The sequence below is a fragment of the Staurois parvus genome, unplaced genomic scaffold, assembly GCF_062004578.1.
Source record: "Staurois parvus isolate SC_StPar_1 unplaced genomic scaffold, SC_StPar_1.0 ptg000237l, whole genome shotgun sequence".
In the NCBI taxonomy this organism is placed as follows: Eukaryota; Metazoa; Chordata; class Amphibia; order Anura; family Ranidae; genus Staurois; species Staurois parvus.
The window spans coordinates 4,832,263-4,854,167 of record NW_028318033.1 but is presented as its reverse complement, the minus strand read 5'-3'; the positions used below and the strand labels follow the sequence as shown (position 1 = coordinate 4,854,167).

The 21,905-nt window shown below is 40.9% G+C and overlaps 1 protein-coding gene across 2 annotated transcripts in view; it reads right to left on the bottom strand.

The window, feature by feature from the left end:
- The window catches only part of MIPOL1 (mirror-image polydactyly 1), a 539,082-nt gene that overhangs the window by 298,984 nt on the left and 218,193 nt on the right, over positions 1–21,905 (bottom strand). For both annotated transcript variants that reach the window (XM_089680250.1, XM_089680252.1), the window contains exons 6-8: positions 14,785–14,914; positions 9,242–9,275; positions 3,687–3,857 (exon numbers count right to left, since the gene is read on the bottom strand). In XM_089680250.1, coding sequence (XP_089536376.1) covers positions 3,687–3,857; positions 9,242–9,275; positions 14,785–14,914 — 335 coding nt within the window. The remainder of the gene's footprint in view (positions 1–3,686; positions 3,858–9,241; positions 9,276–14,784; positions 14,915–21,905) is intronic.

Genomic DNA, 21,905 nt, shown 5'->3' with positions numbered 1-21,905 from the left:
TAAGCTGCCTTGCTACTGGAATTATGGAATTTGGCAGGGTCTACAGGAAGACAAGTGAATGTTTATATTGCCTTAGAAAGGGAAATCAGTTAGCTGTGAGCTGGCAACCTTTGACTACAAAATTCTAAGGTTGCTTTGTACCTGCGAGAGCATCTGTGACCCTATTTTGCAGCGCAGGAGAGTGACGGGGCCCTCTGAGCAGTGGAATAGGGATGTCAATCTGCAGATGGGAATCTAAGACATTTCAGGATTGGTGCAGGGATGGTGTTTTAACCCTGACACTGCCAAATATGTCCAAAAAAAGCTTAAACTCACAGCACCAATTTTCTTTTTTATAGAAACAAGTGTGATAACTATGCTTTAATGTATATTAAACACCAATAATACTTTGAAAATGAAGTGGTGGTTCGTGTACATATTTAACATCTACCTGCAAACTTAGGAAACAAAAAACTGGATGTTTAAAAAAGTACACAGATCAGAACTTTTGGTGCAGACAGAATATTGCTGTTTTTGGCACAGGATTTACAGAGCACCATGGGTTATCTAAAAGAGAGAGCTTTAGTATTCGAGCATCATCTGTATTTACCTTCAAACCACCTTTTCCCCTCTACAGCATGTTCCAATTTTTTTTTTTTTTATTGTAGCTTGTTGATTTTTGCTATTGACACAGTCTCACCCTCGGAACTACATCTCCCAAGAGCCCTTTCAATATACACAGTGTGTGAGTGGACTCTTGGGAGCAACACTGATTTGCTGGGAAAGATTTCTATGTATTGTAAGGCCCTGTCACTGAGAATATAGGAGAAAATTACACAAGATTTGCATTAAGGGTTAATGCAAAATTCCAGACAATTGTTTCTGAGCAGAGAAAGCTGTGTCTTTGGCTTTCTTTGGATTATGTAGTCCCAGATTGGGGTCTGGAGCTTAAAGGTTCCAAAGTGTATTCGGTGGGATGGAACCTTCAATCCTGGGTCTGGGTTTTACTAGACACACGCACATGTGCAGAGTCGTTATATACTCCAACTCCCCGGCTGGAGACAACTCCCAGCTTGGGAGATGGGAGGTCTCAACCAGGAGTCAGAGGTGTCCCAGCCAGGAGTCAAGAGACAGTAGGTCTCACCCAGGGACAAGAGGTGCCACATCCAGGAGTCTAGAGACAGGAGATCGTATGCAGGGGTCAGAGGTGCCCCAGCCAGAAGTCAAAAGACAGAGGGTCTCACCCAGGGGTCAGAGGTTCTCCAGTAGCCAGGATACAGGTAATCTTGGTTCAGGAGTCAGGTCGGCTCCTATCAGGGTGTCAGGAGAACCCCAGTTCATAGACCAGGAGTGGCCGTGCTGCAGGGTGCTGCAACTTAGGCTAAGAGAGATAAGTGATCCAGGAGAGCTGGACAACACAATCAGAAGGACTGGTAAGAACAGCAGAGGTGCTGCCAACAAGGGAGTCAGGTGGCTGTTTTTTCATTGCACTGTTCCTACTGATGTGGAAGAACCTCTGTGTGGGCATTTATTGCTTATGTGAACTTTCTGTTTTGTTTAAACAAAGTGGGCTGCAATGCCCTTAAATACAGTTTTGACTGCTGCAACTCATTGGAAAAGCATCTGCCACATGAGTATAAACTCCCCAATACCACAATATGCATGCTAAAAAAAATAATAGTTTCTAGTATAGATACATCTATAGGCCACAAAATTATAGAAAAAGTATATTAAACCTTATTCAGTTCTCAGTTTGGACTGCACAAAATATGGCTGTTTGAGCAGGTCAGCTCCAATCCACCTCCACAACATCTTCAAGATACGCACATTCCTCACCCCAGACACCACCAAACAACTCGTACACTCCCTCATCATCTCACGCCTGGACTATTGCAATTCCCTTCTCACTGGCCTACCCAAAAGAGCGCTATCTCCTCTCCAGTCGATCCTAAATTCAGCAGCTAGACTCATCCACCTCACCAACCGCTCCACATCTCCCTCCCCCCTCTGCCAATCCCTTCATTGGCTCCCGATTGCCCAACGCATCAAATTCAAACTGCTAAATCTGACCTTCAAAGCCATTCACAATGCCGCCCCAAACTACATAACTGACCTCCGCTCCTCACAGGACCTCCTACTCTCTAGCTCTCTGGTCTCCTCCTCCCACGCCCGATTGCAGGACTTCTCCAGGACTTCCCCCATCTTCTGGAACTCCCTACCCCAATCCATCAGACTGTCGCCTACCCTCCACACCTCAGGCGCACCCTGAAAACCCTCCTCTTCAGGGAAGCCTACCCCAACATCACCTAACACCCGACCTCACCTAACAACTAACCTCTCCATCCCCCATAGCCTTCTCCTCCTGTGCCACCTTCCCCTCCCTCCTATATTGTAAGCTCGAAAGAGCAGGACCTCGAACCCCTCGCGTAGTGTATTGTTACTGTCTTGTCTCATGTTCTGTCCCCCTTGCTACTGTACAGCGCTGAGCATACCCTTTGGCGCTATATAAATACTATATAATAATAATAATGTTGGCAGATTTTGAGCATAAGAATATCTGCACAACAAAATATTGTTCTGTAATAATGCTCATATTCACTTATGCAGGACCACTGTCAGAGGTTATTTGTTGTTTCACAGGCCTGGTGTCAGAAACTTTTGTTAAAGGATAAGCTCACTTAAAAATAAATAAATAAATAATAATAATAATAATAATAATAAATGCTCAGGTAACAAAATGTGCATTTGCTTTTTTTTTTTTAAATTATGAGCCTGTAAAGCATTGCTCCAGTAATCAGCAGATTGCTGGTGCCATGCAGTTCTCCTGCAGACTGTCAGAGTGTAATCTGTGTGCTTGTACACTGTATGGGCAGACAGTTTTACACTGACAGGAAGACTCAATGAACTACCACAGTGCTCAACAGCGCCATAATAGTTCACTGAGAACTTAAAGCCGGCATCTGCAAAGGATGTCGGGACTTGTAGTTCATTCATTCACAGAACTCTGAATGCACGACGCGGCCATGTGGGTGGAGCCCCCACACAGCCGCGCTGTTTTCAAAAAGTGACAGCTAGTACAGGGAACCTCTCCCTGTACTGCTGTCACAGGGAGAGAAGGCAGTGGGTAGCGGCTGCAGCAGTGGGAATGTGTTACATGTTCTACCCTAAAAACAGGTGGAACATGTAACGTATTCTCCAAACTGAATCTATCCTTTAATACCAGCTTACAAAAATGATAGAGTGTATGTCAAGCGAAAACTGTAATCTCAGTATTATATAGCGTACAGAAGGTTTAGAGCGATTTCTTCTAATTTCTTGTCCTACTAACAATGTTTTACTAGACAGGAGGTGAGGGGAATGCTCCAGCAGCAATACAGACAGAAATAAACATGTTTTGGGTATAATAAGAGAGAGCTAAAACCCCTGTTAGTTTTTTATTGATGTCCCAGTTGCTTATTTTTTTCCTCACTTCTTGTGTGCTGGAAGTAGTGTCAGCAGGACAGGAAGTGGCCCGGAGGTGAAAACAGACAGGAATTGTCTGTTCTCTACTAAATCTAAAAAAAAACAAAAAAAAAAACCCCAAAATGTTTTTGAATTGACAAACACTTTAAGTAAAATAAACAGTCAGTATTGTTATCAAAATATATTTAAAATCATCCTTCCCATAAAAGCACAAGACCAAATACTCACACAGTGCTGTATCTTACCTGAGCACGAGCTGCATCTCGCTCTTGTATGACAGCTCCCATTTCCTCAGCCGTGATTTGTTCTCGTCTTTCTCGACTCTTCCTAATACGCTCAAGAATGAGTTCCCCATTCTGCTGAATAGTTGTGCCTCCTTCTGCTTCTCCCAATCTTCCAAGAAGCTCCTGAAGAGTCTGAAGATAATGTTGGAGGCAGATGTTAGGCTGCCAAGTGCCAATAAAATCCATTGAGTCAGAAATAAAAATGTCTACAGCTAATGCATTGCTTTAACAGACCTAATGAATGTTATGCATCTGACTAATTGATCCCACACTAAAGGCCACAATTTTACTTTCTGCCCCACTAGCCAAAGTTTTTAGTTTCAGCAAAACTGATGATCTGGCAAGATTGCACTGGCAGGTTGGGCAGTAATCTGGAATCTTTAATTATTCATGAGAATATGTTCCTGACAGTCAGCTAAATGATGTGCAGGTGGCTGTGTGATGCCTCTGACAACCATGTCACCCTAGACCACAAATGATGTTACCTATGCAGTAATGCGGCCCTAATGTAACATTAAACTAAGTGAAGTCTGACGATTGCTTAATTTTGGTTGGCGCTGTGATATTTAATGGTTTTGCGGGCCATTTATTTCATTATGATTTAATGGTCTCAGCTTTTTACCACAAGATGGTGATATAGAGGGTTCTGGCCCATGTGCTGTTATTTACGAATATTCGAGTATTAGGTCCCAGGTGTGATGGTCCTTCCCCCTGAGGTCCATTAATCTATGACAGCGATCCTCGTTGGCCACTTTCCATATATTAGAGCGTGGTATGTCATGTGTGCGTGCCCCTGATGACATCACATATGATGAAATGTGTAGGGCGGAGTCACGCACACAGGCTACCACGCATGCTCAATTGTCCTGCAGCCATCTTGGAAATTGGAAGAATTCCTTGTGGCATTTTTCTATGCGGATTCAAATGATTGCTATGTTAATGCAATACTGTTTAAATAATTCCCTTGTATAGATGGTTTTACACTATATTTACACTATGTTGAGTATTTCTTCATTATATGGTGTCGGCTGTATATTTGGGTCCTATTGATTTACATTGGAATGTTTTGGAGCCATTACCAAATAAAAAGGCATTGTTAAGGAGATTTCTTGCCATTATCTGGAGCCAGTTTTGGAGGATATCTATCCAATGCTTATGAAGTCATCTACAATATATTGAAGAGCATGGTTTTACCACTCTTAACAGGGGTTGCAATCCTTCTGGTAAACCTTGCATGAGAGTGGATGGTGTCACCTTGGCTATCTTTGGAAGTTTCCGGTTTCCATCACGGCATGTGGGACTTATTTTTATCACCATATCTTGGACATAGTTTAATCATTATACATTGGACATGTTGATTGGTTGATATGTTGATGAACACAGTGCTGCACTTGTTGTTGTACACAAGTAATGCGGCCCTGCCTGTGTTAAAATACATTAAAAGATTCCTGTATAACAGTTTAAACAAGTCTTGTATCGATTTACTATGAAACACACAAGCTTCATAGAGTAAACAAAAAGCTTACCTTTCCTGACTGAGCCAAAACCTCATATTTGCATCTCACATGCTCTCCCTCCCAAACACTGCAGATCACAGTGGAAGGACTTTCATAGCTGAGGCAGTACTGTCATTTTAGAATGCAGTGGGCAGAACTAGATGTGGCCAGGTGCTGACTGAAAAGCTACAAGCTTGTGAATAGACCGTGACTATGTGAAGAGCCATGCCCCCTGCAACATTTTTTCATCTCACTCTAGTGTAAGCAGCCTACATGAGAGTGTCAATTCTGCTCTGAATTCAGGAACAGAGCAGCATGGTTGCCACCCTATCACAGGACACTGCATTTAGTGGACTTTACTGGCAGGGTCAACAGGTATTTGAGCGACTTTGGGGCGACCTTGGGAGCCCATGGATCTATCTAATTGAACAAATAAAGTATCCAATGTCTTCCAAATTAAATGGATCATGTTATTGCTATGCCCTCCTCATCAGAACAGAAAAATATGTTATGTACTGTAAGATCTGATTCACCTCCATATAAAATGTTGTTGTTCACAGCTATTGTTTTTCAGTGTAAATGTAAGTCAGTCACAAACCTGTGCAATTTATACTCGAGATGTAGTAAAACAAAAAAAAAAAAAAACACAAAGCAAAAGGGGGCAGAGGGGTGGCGGTGGACGTGGTATACTTGGATTTTGCAAAAGCGTTTGGCACAGTTCCCCACACACGGCTAATGTGTAAGGTAAAGTCTACAGGCTTGGACAAATCAATATGTAAATGGATAGAAAACTGGCTAAAAGATCGTATTCAGAGAGTAGTGGTTAATGATTCATACTCTGAATGGTCTAGGGTTGTCAGTGGTGTACCCCAAGGTTCAGTGTTGGGACACTTACTTTTTAATATATTTATAAATGATATAGGGTCTGGGATTAAAAATCCCATTTCAGTCTTTGCAGATGACACCAAGCTGTGCAGTGGAATAACGTCCTTACAGGATGTCTTCAACTTACAAGCTGACCTCAATGCTCTGTTTAATTGGGCAACTATGTGGCGAATGAGGTTTAATGTTGATAAATGTAAGGTTCTGCACTTTGGGGTTAAGAATATGCATGCATCATACATACTAGGGGGAGTACAACTGGGGGAATCAATGGTGGAGAAGGATCTGGGAGTTCTGGTAGATCACAAGCTTAATAATGGCATGCAATGCCAAGCTGCAGCTTCTAAAGCGAGAAAAATCCTCTCTTGTATTAAAAGATGTATAGACTCCAGAGAGAGAGATATCATATTACCCCGGTACAAATCATTAGTAAACCTCATCTGGAATATGCAGTTCAGGTTTTGGGAACAAATTCACAAAAAGAAAATTGGGGAACTAGGGAAAGTACAGACAAGGGCAACCTTCCAAAGGCATGGAGGAGCTCAGCAGAAAGGTTTCACAGTAAGAGCTGTGAAAATGTGGAATAGACTCCCTCAGGGGTTGGTTCTGGCAAGCTCAGTGGATTCCTTTAAAAAACGCCTGGATTCTTTCTTGGATACACATAATATAACTGGATACTAACATTTATAGGTAAAGTTGATCCAGGGAATATCTGATTGCCTCTCGGGGGATCAGGAAGGAATATTTTCCCCTGCAGGAGCAAATGGGATCATGCTTTGTTGGGTTTTTTTTGCCTTCCTCTGGATCAATTGTGGGTATAGGATTTTTTCAGCTATTATTTTCAAGTATGCCTGCCAACAATGGACAGGTTATGCTGAAAGAAGTATATTTTTGAGTGACCCAGTTGATGACAAAATATACCCATTCAAATATGCAAAAATGAAGTGTGTGCGTGTGTGGGGGGGGGGTCCTTAGACTTCAGTAGGTGCACTTAAAAAGAGAACTGTAGCTAACTGGCATATAATCTGACAATTCTATTAATCACCTGTATGCCTGATACATGTTCTGTAAGCCAGGGGAAAGCAAGGCATGGATCATGATCTACCGGACGACTATGGGCAACTAACAGGTAGATCATGAACACAGCCCTGCTTCCCCCCAGCCTCCACCGCTCTCATATTCACTACAGAGCAGAGAGTGGAAGGCAGCATAGTACTGGATGGAGGGCAGGGGCAGGAGGTGCCTCAGTTACCCTTTTAAGTCAACCAGCAGATGATTGGTTGCTAGGACACTGGGCAGAGCTAGCAACCAATCACCAGTTTATTATAAAAATTAACTGACAGCTTCCGCCTCCCATGCTGCCGCCCACTCTCTGCTTTGCTGTACACACGCTGTCAGGTAGGGGACAGAAGACACTGCTTTGGGGGGGGGGGTCAGAGGACACTACTTGGAGGGGGGGGGGGCAGAGGACACTACAGTGGGGGGAGGGGGGTGATGTGAAAGGGACAGATGACATTGCTTTGAGGATGGGGGGGGGGGGCAAAGGACACTGCATGCTGTCTTTTTATTGGGAGCTTGATTTCCTCCATGTTTTCCAGGTAGATCTCAACCTCTGAAAGGTTGCCTACCCCTGCTGTAAGCTGTCTCTGAAAAAAAGTGACTAAGGTAGAAAAATGAAAGCATATGTAAACCCAACAGTTTGTATTGTAACAGATAATTATCTCTGTTCTCTTTGTATTGTTTTCTTTGTGTGAAATCCCTGGTATTCGTGCCATTCCCCCTGCTTTGCTATTAAAAATGAAGTACACTAGGCACGAGAGCACGGTCAGTTCTTTAGCTGTGCTGGGAACTCAGCCTTCTCTCCTCCAATGATCAAACTTGTCCTGACACCACCCCAACCCCCTCCCCCACTCAGCCTTTCAGTGTACTTCTGTTTCTCCTCCCCCAGCTCTTATGCAGCTGAGAACAAAGGGAATGTGATCACTTCTAAAAAGAGGGAAAAGGTGTATATAATTTTTTTTTATATAATCAATGCAGAAATGTTTTGCCTTTCTTTTCTATTATAAACTGAATGGGTTGTTTTACAAGGGGAGGGTTTACAATCACTTTAGGTTGCAGCAGTGCAATCCAACCATCAAGCAACAATTTAAACAAATGGACATTGCATACAAATAAGCAATTTACACCTCCTTTTCTTATATCCATATTTTGATTTACAATAAAAAAAATGTGCTGCTGTTGATTGGGAAATCTTCTCAAACATATAGAACTATGGAGGTTATTTATTAAACCTGGAGAGTGGAAAATCTGGTGCTGCTTGGCATAGAAACCTGTCAGCTTCCAGGTTTTATTGACAAAGCTTAATTGAACAAGCTGAAGTTAGAAGCTGATTGGATACCATACACAGCTCCACCAGATTCTGAGTGTACCAGTTTTAGTAAATGTCCCCCAATGTGTATTTATGACTTTGGCAACATGGATGTAGGTAGCTATAGTTTATGCGGAATAACACAAAGCTGCAAATATGTATGACTGATCTTGTCCCTGCTGCCAAGCAGTTTAGTCCTAAGGAGTCTTATGATTTGTTCAAGCTGTGACTTTTGCACAGCAGTTACCTCTAACGTGTCTGTCCTCTTGTTAGTGGTCAATGCTCTTATTATTATTACATCACACATACAGTGTATATTATGCTGTCCCATTGTTGTAAAATTTACAGCAATGGGACATTCATTTAATGTCTAGGTTTAATTCTAGAAAGCAGGTAGAGACAGGAAATAGAATATTCTGAACACATACAAATATTGGTATTTTGAGAAAAGTATCACTGAAATAATTGGGCATGTTTAACTGCCATAAAATCAAGTGTTCTGGTATGCTGAAAGTCTCTAAAAATTAGAAAAATAAACTTTTTTTGCCTTAAGCACATAACCATGTACATATGTGCCAAACCACATTCATTTTACCAGGCTCTCCTCTTAGTGGAGTCCAAAAATTATGGCTGTTCCATCAAAATCAGCATTTTGCTGTTGGCATATATGATGGAAGGCTTTTGTCAAAGGTAGACCAGAACAAGTGGAGTCACTATTACAACTAACAAACCAGGCCTAGCCTACACATGATACAGAAGAAGATTCTTACCATATCACCTTCTTCAGGGTTAACATCTTCCACCCTAGACAAAAGAGAAAAGAGGATGAGAAGCAGTAAAGACAGACACGAGAGGACAAGAAATGTAAAGTACTAAGTGGTCAGCGACTTACTCCTCAATTCAGAAGCAAAATGAATTCTCTTCCCAAATCTTTGGGAGTTGAAGTAATTTTGCTGCGAGTGTCTTCAGGGGACGCCCTGTACACCCGGCGCATTATGGCGCCAGCTGTTCTGCTGTATCTTTCAATAATGCCGAGCTCATCTCTTCTCGGCTGCAGCCTGTTAACTTATTAATGTTTACCGCAATATATGGCTACAGGGATCAGTTCTTCATATGTGCTGAGATGGTTTAGGAAATCAGGCTCTTCACATGTTTTTATTGATCGTTTCTCTTTTAATTAGGGGTTTTGCTTCCTTACTTTTTATTCCTGCGATGAAGAAGTGAGTAAATGATATATATATAAAGCAAGATGCTGATCACAGAGCATATTACAGTGCTCAGTTCCATGTGCAATTGCATGCTTGATGAAATACAAAGCAAATTGTAAAGGAGAAAGTTCACCTTTCTGGCATATACTAATAACATATCTCTCTGGGAAATTCAGATACCTTATTTTACCCACAATTCTTCACTTTGTGGTGTATAGAAATTTATCAGTGGTATGGGAGTTTGCCTAGGCACTCCTATGTCTACATCCTCATAGCTGTATATCTGCAGTGTGCCACTTAAGGCACTGCTGCCTCTGACTGCTGGCCTGGCCAGATTTGGAGTCAGATTTGGTGATTTCACTGTGGTGCTGCTCGCAGATCTCTTTGCTTTAGACTTTAACTCCAGGAAGTAAAGCCCTGTCTCTTCCAACATGGCCACCTCCACACGGAGACCCTGTACAGAACTAGCATGGCAAGTCAGTAATGGGGTAAAGACCAGCTGCATGGAGACTACAGGCTCAACTGGTGACTAGTCCTCTGCACTTTGTTTGCTTTTTTTGCACAGCTTCTAGAATTCAATTCCTCTTTAAAAGTGTAATTAAAAACCAAAACTTTTAAATTTAGTTTTGAATATAACATAGAAGAGTTACAACACCTGTCAAGAGATTTTGACTGTGCCTTCTGAGCAGGAAATGAAGATAGAGAAAAATCTCCTCAATGGGTCATAGGCAGCAAAAAATAAACCTGCCAGGAGTTTAAACCATTAGCTCTTCAAATAAAGTCGGGATCTTTCCCCAGCCTGGAATGGCTGAAAACGGGTCACAGGACTGCAGAACGTACTGCACTTATGTGATCCTTAGCACAAGTACAGCCAAACAAGCTTTGGCTGTATGTCTCCTTTAAGCCTTTCAATATTTTTGGCAATTTCTAAAGTGTATGTCATGGCAAAATAAAAAAACAAAAACGACACTTAAGGCCTATTCACACTTGTCTGTTGTTATGCAGCAGAACACATGAATTTCTCATACTTTCCTTTGTGGCTCGTTCACATACATGCACTGTAGTTTAGTGTTTTAATAAATGGGAAACTAAAAGGGCCTATTCACACCTACCACGTACAGCGCAGCAAGCATAGGTGTGAATGGGCCTTGAAAAAGTGTACAATTGCCTGTTTGTGACATGGCAACCCATGCGTAGGTTTAATTTATGTATAAAAAAAAAAAACTGTCAAAAAGCAGACCACTATATAAGTATATACTCTGGCTATTGCTGTGCATTTGGATTAGGCCATTGTGATCAGGATTTTATTTTATTTATTTAAGGTACTTATATAGGATGACCCCATATCCTAAGGAAAATGTTTCCCATCCTGAACAATGAGCAATTATGCCAGAAGGTAGTAAGGCATCAGGACTTGGTGCCCTCCATCATTCTATTTGTTTGTATTGGAGCTTCTTCGTCTCCTGAATGTCAATCTTTCAAGGTCACTATCTAATGTGTTTATCTAGCAATGTCAGTACTTGTACATTTGTGTATTTTTAAGTCAGTCTGAGACATGCTTGCATGCTGCCAATGTTTTCACATGCTTTTAGACCTACATGTAGGTACAAGGGGCTGGCCATCTCCATCCATTTGTCAATTCCAGTGAGAATATGGGGACACAAATGTAGACATTCATCTGGACTGTATGCAGGATGTCATTAATTGGATCATTTTGTAACTAGATTCCATGGATGGTCATGTTTGTGGTGGTCTGTTAAATAAATATAAAAAAGTATAGCAGGTATTTTATAATGTGCACACAAACTGATTTTATTTTTGAAGACACCCTTAAAGTTTAATTAAAGACAAAACTTTTTTTTAGTTTTGGATAGATAGAAGAGGGATTGGAACCCCTGTCAGGTTCCTATTGCGGTCTTTGTCCCCATTGGGGAGATTCACCCTCTCTATTTGTTTTGGTGACAGTGATCTCTGAGAATGAAAACAAAATCCCAAATTCCAAGTTGTCACCAGAAAAGAAATATTCCAATGGAGACACTACTTCTGAAGTCAACCAGAGATTTCCTCACATTGGAGGATTTCCTCTCACTAATGGAGCACAGTTGGACAAAAAATTGACCAGGATTATAACCCCTACTTACTCTATCCAAAAAAAAATAAAAAAAAATGTTGCCTTTAGTTCTTTTTTAGTTGTCACTTTGACGTTGTCTTCAGATGTCTCTACGACCAGGTAGCTGTGCTTTGAATTATAGCATTATTGCAAATGAGGAGCCATGGCTACATCCAATGTTAGCCATGGCTACAAAATAATCTGATGCTACTGATCTGATAGGAAGGGAGTATTAGGACCACAGCACATATCTTCCTCTCTTTAACAGGGTAGTTTGCAGAGGTAACCTAGGCAGGGTTGAAAAAACTCAGAGCAGAGGCGCTATGTTGTCAGCTCATTGGATTTCTGGCAGGATCAACTAGCCACTTTTTCACTTATTGAATAGATATATCACAAAATGTTTTTTAATTACATTTTTAAAGTGATGTTAAGCCATCTATTTTTAAGCACTGTCAGCTGATGGTTTAGTCAGTTACTGAGTATGCAACTTCTTTATCCTTTAATCCTTGCCTATGTTCGTATTTAAGCTCATGCTATGTCTGCTACCCCAGGTTTCCTGTTTCATGGTGGCTCCTTTCTCCTGCAGCAACCTATGGAGCCATCCTTGCATGTATGGACTAGAGTTGTGTCTCTCTACACTGGTGTATCAATAGAAACACACAGCCCCATAACCTAGGATGGTAAGGAAAGCCCCGGATGTCCCCATCCTCCTCATCCCTTCTCTAGGCTAACAGACTGGCTGGAAAATACACTGTCCACTGTTAACTCCTTCCTGTGAGGACTGAAAGTTCAGGGAAGCAGCACTGAAAGTTTTAAACTGCAAAGGCTGAATAAGAATTTTAACAAGTACTTTACTGGGGAATTATTTTTTTATTGTGCTCAGTGTCTTCAACTAAAAATACACTGAGGGATTAATACTACTTAAACAGACCAAAAGGAAACAGAATAAAAGAAGTTCATTGCTAGGGTTTAACAGTGTACACGATAAGCTAAAACATTTTAAAGCTATAGTAAGAACACAAGCGGGGCTGTATGTTGCCAAATGACGAATTAATTTCACTTACTCAACAACTATTTGACATTGCTTTAAAGTAACAAAGCAGAATACTTTTAATGCAACATCACGAACAAGGGATGCACCGATACCCTTTTTTGATCTGCGAGTACCGATACTTCAATTAAATACTCACCGATACAGAATACCAATACTTTGTGATGCGATTTGCATCTATAGAAAATCTATGGACGCAAATTGCACTGCAAAGAATAGCATGAGATTTGAACAGGAATGAGATCCTGTCTAAACTGCATGCGGTTTCCCCACTGCTCCTGTGTGAACCCAGGTTTGTCAAAGCCTGAGTTCACACAGGAGCAGTGCGGGGAAACTTCCGTGCACCGATCCTATCGTGAAAATACTCGGTATCAGCACTGATACCTGTACAGGTATCAGTGCATCGCTATCACAAACCTAAACATTTCAATTCCAACCCACCCCCTCTGCTTTCTAGCTGTAGTTATACACCAGCCAAAACTTTTCCACACTCTGTAAACTAGTAGTTTATTTAAAGTAGAACTATAGGTAAAACTTTTTGTTTTTCATTTTGGATAGCGTAAGGGAAGGTTATAACCACTATAAGGTTTATTTTTGCCATCTTTATCCCTTTGGGGAGATTTCCCTTCACTTTGTGTTCCATAGCCAAACAGGAAGTAAGAGGAAATCTCTGCAAATTAAAGGAATCTCCTGGGGACCCCCAGGTCACCAGAACTAGTGTCCCCATTGGAAGATTTCCCCTCTATTAAATTTCTGGGGACAACCCAAAATTTGGTACTTTTTTAACTTTCACTTTCAATGATAATGGTAATTGAAAACAGGACAAATAGAGAGGGGGAATCTCCATAACCAGGACACAAACAGCAATAAAAACTGACAGGTGTTCCAATCCATCTCCACTCTATCCAGAACTAAAAAAAAGTTTTGCCTTTAGTTATAATTAACGTTTGGATCATGCAATGTGAGTCTAAGGTGACGTGGGGGTCTCCAGCAGTCTCGGTTTCTAGTGTGTTGTACTTTAAGGAAGATGGGGCTACCTCCAGGTAAGCCCACTCTTTATTTATTGCTATACAGTTGTGCATACACTGGCAGAAATCGGGAAATTGTGGCATTATATTGAAAATATGACTGATCATGCCAAAAAACTGTCTTTTATTGAAGGATGGCAAATGAAACAATTATCACATAGTTGTTTGGCTCCTTTTTAAATCATGACAGAAATCACCCAAAGGGCTTTAATCAAATGTTTACATAACCTGGAATGTTTGGCCTTGGTACAGACACACTAGGTGACACATAGGTTAAAATGATAAAGGTTAATTTCCCACATCTGTGGCTTTGTACATTGCAATTAGTGTCTGTTTATAAATAGTCAATGAGTTTGTTAGCTTTCATGTGGATGCACTGAACAGGCTAGATACTGGGAAGCAGAAAAGAACTAACAAAAAACCTGCGTATTGCAAAAAATGGCCTGGTCAGGAAGAGGGGTAAATCCTCTGGAGGGCAAGTGGTTAATTTTTTTACTGGATATGTTTTATAGCAAAAAGTAAAAAAATATAGTTTTTTTTTTTCAAAATTGTTGGTCTTTTTTGTTTATAGCGCAAAAGAAAGAAAAGCCCTATTTGTGGGAAAAAGGACATAAATTTCAATTACGCACAGTGTTGCATGACTGCACAATTGTCAGTTAAAGTCACGCAGCGCCGTGTCGCAAAAAATGGCCTGGTTAGGAAGGGGGGGGGGGTAAAGCCTCAGGAGGGCAAGTGGTTAATGCTAACAGCATAAAGATTAAAATAGTCAATGTTAATTGACAGAGTAAAGTTCCGCTTTAAAGAGTTAATGACCACACTTTGCAAGGCCATTTTGTGCTGACTAGATTGTTTGCTGGGGAATGTTTGTGTTGTAAGTTGATGTGTGAACTCACAATTAAATGAAGATGGGACTTACTGTCGGAGAACCAACTGAAGTTGCTGCACACGAAGCAGTGCCTCATCTCGTTCTTCATTGGCCAGTCTAAGTCTAGCCATAATAGCCTCATCCCGCTCACGCTGAGCACAGTACACTTCTTCCACAAGGGCTAAGAAGGAAAAGAAGGGAATGAACTGTACAAATGTTTTGCAGCTGACATAAGCACAATTGAAAGCACAATAGGATACATGAACCAATGTCTGCCATAGACAAGTCAAAAACTAAACATTCTGTTGATCGAAGAAAAAAATTGTGCATACAATTGTGCCATCGTTTGTTTAGTTGTTCTAAAAAAATCCAGCCTGTTAGATCAGACACTTTCGATTGCGACATGAAAATCAAGTGTCACTGTCGCTGGCAAACTAATGAAAACAAACGATCTGACGATCAACAAGAATTTTCGTTTAGTTTTCGACTCATCTATGGGCTGCTTAAGCAGTGCAAACCCTGGTACTAATAAGAAATGCAAGCAAAATGAGTCAAGGAAAGCTTATACATAAATATAAAGTTTGTTCCCAAGATATCACTCCTCGCCTTGGCTGTGGAGAACTGATACACCAGTTTATTATTGGGTCACTTGCTGATGTCAGTCTGATTGTCGAACATCCTGCTGCCTGATGATTAGCCTGTATCTCCAGATAACATTAGATAACTCTGAAGCCTACAAAATGTAAGTGTTCCAGCTGCAACTTTCAACTGGTTGGTCTCCAATGTGGCAGTTCGAAGCAGTGCCACAGCTCACCCAATAGAACTGCCTATTAAAAGAGAACCTGAACTGTGGAAACTGTACCAAAAATGATAAGCAAAGGGCAAAGTCACCAGTAGTGCTTGTGATCTCTCTGCAGCTGATCTTTACACTCATTACTGATATATCATGCTTGTTCTGCACTCTGTCTGGAGGTGACATCTTGGTAGAGGAGAAAGCTTTGCTTCCTCTTTTCAAGAGCTGCCAACAAGATGACTGGTAATGGTAATATTCAAGAAACAGCAGAAGAGGTAGAGGAAGCACAGATCCACAGAATGAATACCACTGAAGCACGGAGATCCTTGCATGCCAGCTTTCTCTCCAGCAAGAACACAGAGCCAGTAAAGTATCGACATGGCCAAATCTCCCTCCACATCTCATGAGACTAAAGCTGGCCATAGCAGCCTCCGGCTGAAAGAAAAAAAAAAAAAAAGTAGGTTCCTTCATCCACACAAACAAGATGGATGGAGGATCGCACCTTCAGGACATTGTATTCAGACAGCTTCACCCACTGCTGTCAGAATAAACTGATCAACTGCTGCAGCTACTGATCAGGAAATGTTTCCTTACATTCTCCTTTGTCAGACGTTGATCAAATGGTCGTCTTCTGTCGAGCAGAGCCAGCCACACACTGATCAAAATTTGACTTGTCCCCACTGAGCTGAATGTCGATTCGTCTATGGCCAGCATGACACCCAGAGGCAGCAATGCCTTAGATTAACACTGCAGGTAAGCTGTTTTTCACACTGTAGGAACAGGAGTGCACTGCCATTTGTCAATATAAAGAAAAAGAAGAAAAGGCAAGACTTCCAGGGAACTGCTAGGCACAAATAACATTTCTGTATATTGCCCATAAAACAGCAAATCTTAACTGTTTCAGTACAGGTCACTTTAAGGTGCCTGCATATTTTGCTTAAACTAATATTTCATTGTCTAGGGAACAGGACATCTCAGCAGAATCCTTGGTGAAGAGACCAACTTGCAGCTACGTCTATTACAAATAGTTTGACCATTAAACCTTGAACATTTTCAAAGCTTTTTTTTTTGTAAAGAGTTTAGAATAGATAGATATCCTCTCCCAATATTATTTTTTGGTCTGTGACCCTGAAAGGGAAATTTCCCTTCACCCCATGCCTGCTGTGACAGCCAGTCCTCAGCTGTGAGCTGAACTTCCTTCTACCTTTCTCTGGAGTGCATTTTCCATATGTTACTATTGATAACCTAGAGGGGGCTGGTAACACCACCATTAGAAAAACATTTTGGTTAGAGTTGTGCCTCATTAACACACTGCACACAAACTAACACAACGCCAATACAATCAAGCTAATTAGAATGATGCAAATAGAAGTGCATCATCCGAGATTTCTTTTCCTTTCTTTGACTTGCAGTAGATTTCAATATTTGCACAGTGAAGGTTCAGAGCAGTTACATTACATTCACAAATATTATCACCCGCTGTGTAAGCCATAGAGGAAAATCCTCCCTCCGTTGATGTGAAAGAGAAGATGTTTACCGTTTTATTTGGATACTTCCATTTTTAAACAAGCTTATCAAATATCTGGTAATTCTTAGTCAAATGAGACACTCTGCTGAACATTTATTTATTTTTTTGGCAAATACTTTGACTTTGTTTAGGGACCTAATTGTTATATGATGTAAGTAGAAAGCAAATGTTGTAAGTGGGGTAGGGAGACAGTAAGAAGGGAAAGTGTAAACTAGCTGCACGTGTACTTACCCAGCTGCTGTCCTGTACATACAAGCTATCTGGTTTTGTTTTCTTAATCCAACTATGCATTCTTTCAAAAACCATCACGGTCCAAATTAACCTTTTTTAGTGTCATATGGAATGCAATCAAAATGGCTTAAAAAGTAAAGAACACCCTTTTATAACTATTTTTTATGTATTAGTGCTTTAGCAAAGTATTAAACCAGGGGTGGGCAACTGTGGCCCTCCAGCTATTGGTGAACTACAAGTACCATCATGCCTCTGCCTTTGGGAGTCATGCTTGTAGCTGTCAGTTTTTCAATGCCTCATGGGACTTGTAGTTCTACAACAGCTGGAGGGCCACAGTTGCCCACCCCTGTATTAAACTGCTCTGTGCTAGAAGGGGATCTATAATGCTGATTTCATGGTCTGAATGTTCAGTGGTCTGACACGCTCCCTTTACAGTGCTCCAATCAGTAACATTGCTCAGGAAGCAAGAGTGTTGTTGCTGGAGCAGGGGGTTTGTCACACCATTGGAGATCCCCCTTGCATCACTCTGTGTGAGAGCAGTAGTCCAAAACCCCAGAGTGCTGCCAACAAAGGGCAGTGTGCTATGGCGACAAAGCACTCTGGCCCCATTCACACATGGACGTGTTGAATATCGGGCAGAATCGCCACAATTATGCCCGTAATTACAAATCTTTGCTAAAATAACAAATCTCACAATGGCGTGTTTAGGTGTCATTCACTTTAATGGCACCTAAAAACATGGTGCAGTTCTGCCTCAATTGATGCATAATAAATCGCTCTGCAATTGCCGCAAACCGCATCACGCGAGGCGTGTTGTCCAAAACAAGCTACGGAACTTCTTTTTGGTAACATGCTTTATGCAATGTGGTTTGCCACAATTACAGTAAAATTATGCAACAATCGAAGCAGAACCGCACAGCGTTTTAGGTGCCATTAAAATGAATAGCAGCTGATCATACTGTTGTGTAATTTGTTATTTTAGCAAAGTGTTATTTAGCAAGATGATTCTGCTCGCGATTCAAAATGCACATGTGTGAATGGGGCCTTGGAGTTAAAGCACCATAGCACACCGCCCTGTGTTGGCAGCACTCTGGGGTTGTGGACTGCACTACCAGGTGCACATGCTGGACATGCTGTATTAACTGCATGTAGTCTCAGCTACATGCAGTATACAGTGCTGAGTTCTGGCAGTGTGATGGGGACTTTCTGTCCCACTCCTTGAACAGAATAGAGAGGGCTGAGCACTGCTCAGCCATTTACAGAAGCTTTGTATTCTATGAATGAATACAAAGCTTCCTCTGATTGGCTGAGGCAGAAAGGCAGGTAGATGATGCCATGATCTCCACACCAGCCAACCAGACGAAGCTTTGTATTCACTCACAGAATACAACGCTCCCTATAAATAGCGGAGCAGCACTGATTCTATGTTGTACCGGGAATTGGGCGGGAAGTCCCCGTCGCACTACTGAAACATAACGCGGTTTACCATTTGTAGCTGAAGATACATACAGTTAATACCGCACACCCAGCAAGCCTACCGGTTAGTGCAGTAAATAGTTCATTTGGCCCAAACTATTTAAAGGGACATTAAATGTGGAGTTAAGAGAGGGTGGAAAAATAATTTTTCTAAGGGGCCACAGGAAAAACTGGGACTGTTGTGCAAAACTTAATTTTGCTTAAAGTAGCTCCATTCTTTGCTCCAGCAGCCTTCCACCATGCTGTGTCACTAGTCCTCCAAAGTTTCTTCTCCAAGGCGCTCCATCATCACATACAAAGCAGAACCAATAGCCCTGCCCAAAACTGGAGCACCAAAGAGAAGAGCGCTGGTGGCCAAGGAATACAGTAAGTATTGCAGTCTTTCCCTCAACTCCCTAGACTTAACAGATATTTAACCCTTGCAGTGTGGAAGGGGGGAAGAATGCAAGGGTATTTTTTTCTTTTAACCCCCAAGTTCAGGTTTAAGGAGAGTTTCGTTTTGTGTAGGAACCTTGGAAAGAGGTATATATTGTGTTGCGTGATATTTGCAAGCAGTCCTCAGATTTTCTCACCTGCTGCAGCAGTTTTTTTCATTAATAACGGCAAGCAAGAAATGTTTAAAGCTCTTCTTCACTCAAAATGATCAAGTATGAGTTATAGGGATGACTGTAATCCTTCAGTACAAAAATGTAGCCCCTTGCTGACAATCATCTCATTAGCAGCACATTGATGTCAGTGATTAACAGATTATAATAGTCTGTGTAGCACCAACCTAATGTTATCTGGTAACACTGATACTGTATGTACACTATTGATTTATGTTGAGTTTATATTTCAATGAAACTTCCTCTTCTATCTCAGTATATAAGCTAAATACATGCAAAAAATTTGTATGTGCATTTTTTAATTTTATATTTAGTTTCCGCATAGTTCCAACGTAACAAATAACAGTAAAGTGGCAGAATAGGTTAACTTCTACACAATAAACAGAAATTGACAAAATGTTTGAGACCACACCATGCAACGAATAATTGAATTAAGCATGGGAGAAGCAAATTATGTAGCCAGACTTTTTAATGACAAGAGAAACAGGTTTTTATCTATTCTTTCAGATCAGTGAAAGATGGCTTTGTAGAGAAGGTTAATAAGAAATGTGTCTGCAAAAGTCAAACAGAATTAAATGCTCTAATCTGATTAATATTCCAAAGAGCTTCTCGTGTGGCTCATAATCTTCGTTCCTCATCCTTATGGGGTTAATCCCAGGCAGAATCCTGAGCGAGAGGAAGAAAAATAAGGGAAGGCAGCGAGTAGGGGGAAGAATGGAAAGTAGAGAATGAACACAATGAATGGGTCTGTGCAGTATTGAAGAGGAATAAAAGAATCAGCAAAGATGTAAAATGGCAATAAAACCGAAAAGGTCATATAAACACTGTCACCCTTGCACATACTAAATATGAAGATGGGGTTCAATAAAGTATACAACCAAATGGAGGAGGAATAGAAGTCACAATGATCACAGGTGTCAACAGTGCTATGTTCCTAGGGGCCAACAGACTTACCAAATACCATGCTGACTTTCTGTTATTTAGGATACTGTAACTGGTAAGATGTCTGCAAATGCATGACTACCACACTTTTTTTTTTAATTGTAAAAATAAACTGACTCCACTGAAATATGTAGATATTAATGCTTTCTATAATAGCATCGAATAAGGAAAACTAAAAGAAACAAAACATTTATATTCCCTTCTATATGTTCGGTGCCTAACCTGGGAACTGAGGGCTGCATATGGTCATTTGGCGCTTGCTATAAGGCCCTTGGATCACAGCATCCACAAATTTCAATGTTGATTTAAAAAGAGCTTTAATTGACTGCTGTATGTATGCAGGTTAAAGTCCTTACCGGACTACATTGAGTCTTGTTGAGATTTGTGATCTGATTTATGAACATGACTTTTGTTTGTCTTTGGAGTTTAGCCCTCTTGGGGAATCTCACAATATGATTACTTCCGATATTGATTTACTGCTTCACCTCATTGCTGCTCATGTCTCCCACCCTGCCTTTTCACCATGTGGGTTCCGTCCCCAATAAGCCTTGCTAAGCTTATAACTAAAGGCAAAACCTTTTATTTTTGTTTGGATAAAGTGGAAAGGGATTAGAACACCTTTTAGGTTTTTATTGGTGTCTGTGGCCCCCCATTAGGTAGATTCACCCTCTCTATTTGTCCTGTTCACCGTTATCATTAAAAATGAAAGTAAAGAAAACTGTCCCCAGAAAAGTAACAGAGGGAAAATTTTCCAATGGGGACACTAGTTCTGGTGACCTGGGGATCCCCAAGCAATTCCCTTAATTTGCGGGGATTTCCCCTCACTACCTGTTTTAGCTATGGGACAGAAAGTGAAGGTAAATCTCCTAAATGGGATACAGATGGCAAAAAATAAACTGACATGGGTTATAACTCTCCCTTGCTCTATGTAAAAAGTTTTTCCAATAGTTCTACTTTAATGCGCATGTTGCTGTGGCTCGCTGTATATGTGTTAATCCTATGTGGTTGGGCTTACTGTCCTTGTCAATGTCAATACTCGACTCAGAGCCACTTCTTTGTTACTGATTTTTTACTAAACAGAGAATGTAATGTTGTGAACTTCATACCATTCTTTTTTCATGATACCCCAGGTAACTCTCTTTTTGTATTGTATTTACTCATTGGCCACATGCTATATTGGCAGTGGCAGGTATATATATGGTTTGTGTACTGAAAAATCCACAAATAAAGATTATACAAAAAATGCTTTCATGACAGTAATCTCTTGCAGTCTCTGATCATCTCTAACAGCAGGTCTCCAGTCCTCAACTCCATTAACACTCTTGTAGTCTCTGACACTTTTTTTTTTTTTTTTTTTTTTTTTTTAGCACGTCTACAGCCTTTGATGGTCTTTAATAATTTGTTCAGCCCCTTGGACTGTAATAAATGTATTGGATAAATGGAAATTCACAAACATTGACCTAAACAGTCCTGGACTACCTTCAGGTTGGTAAAGACCTCAAGTGTACCCCCTTCCCTCCCCAAACCTTTGTAAACTTTCTCAAAGGGACCATACACTATGGTTTAAAAAATACATCTGTTAAAAGTCTGGGAAACT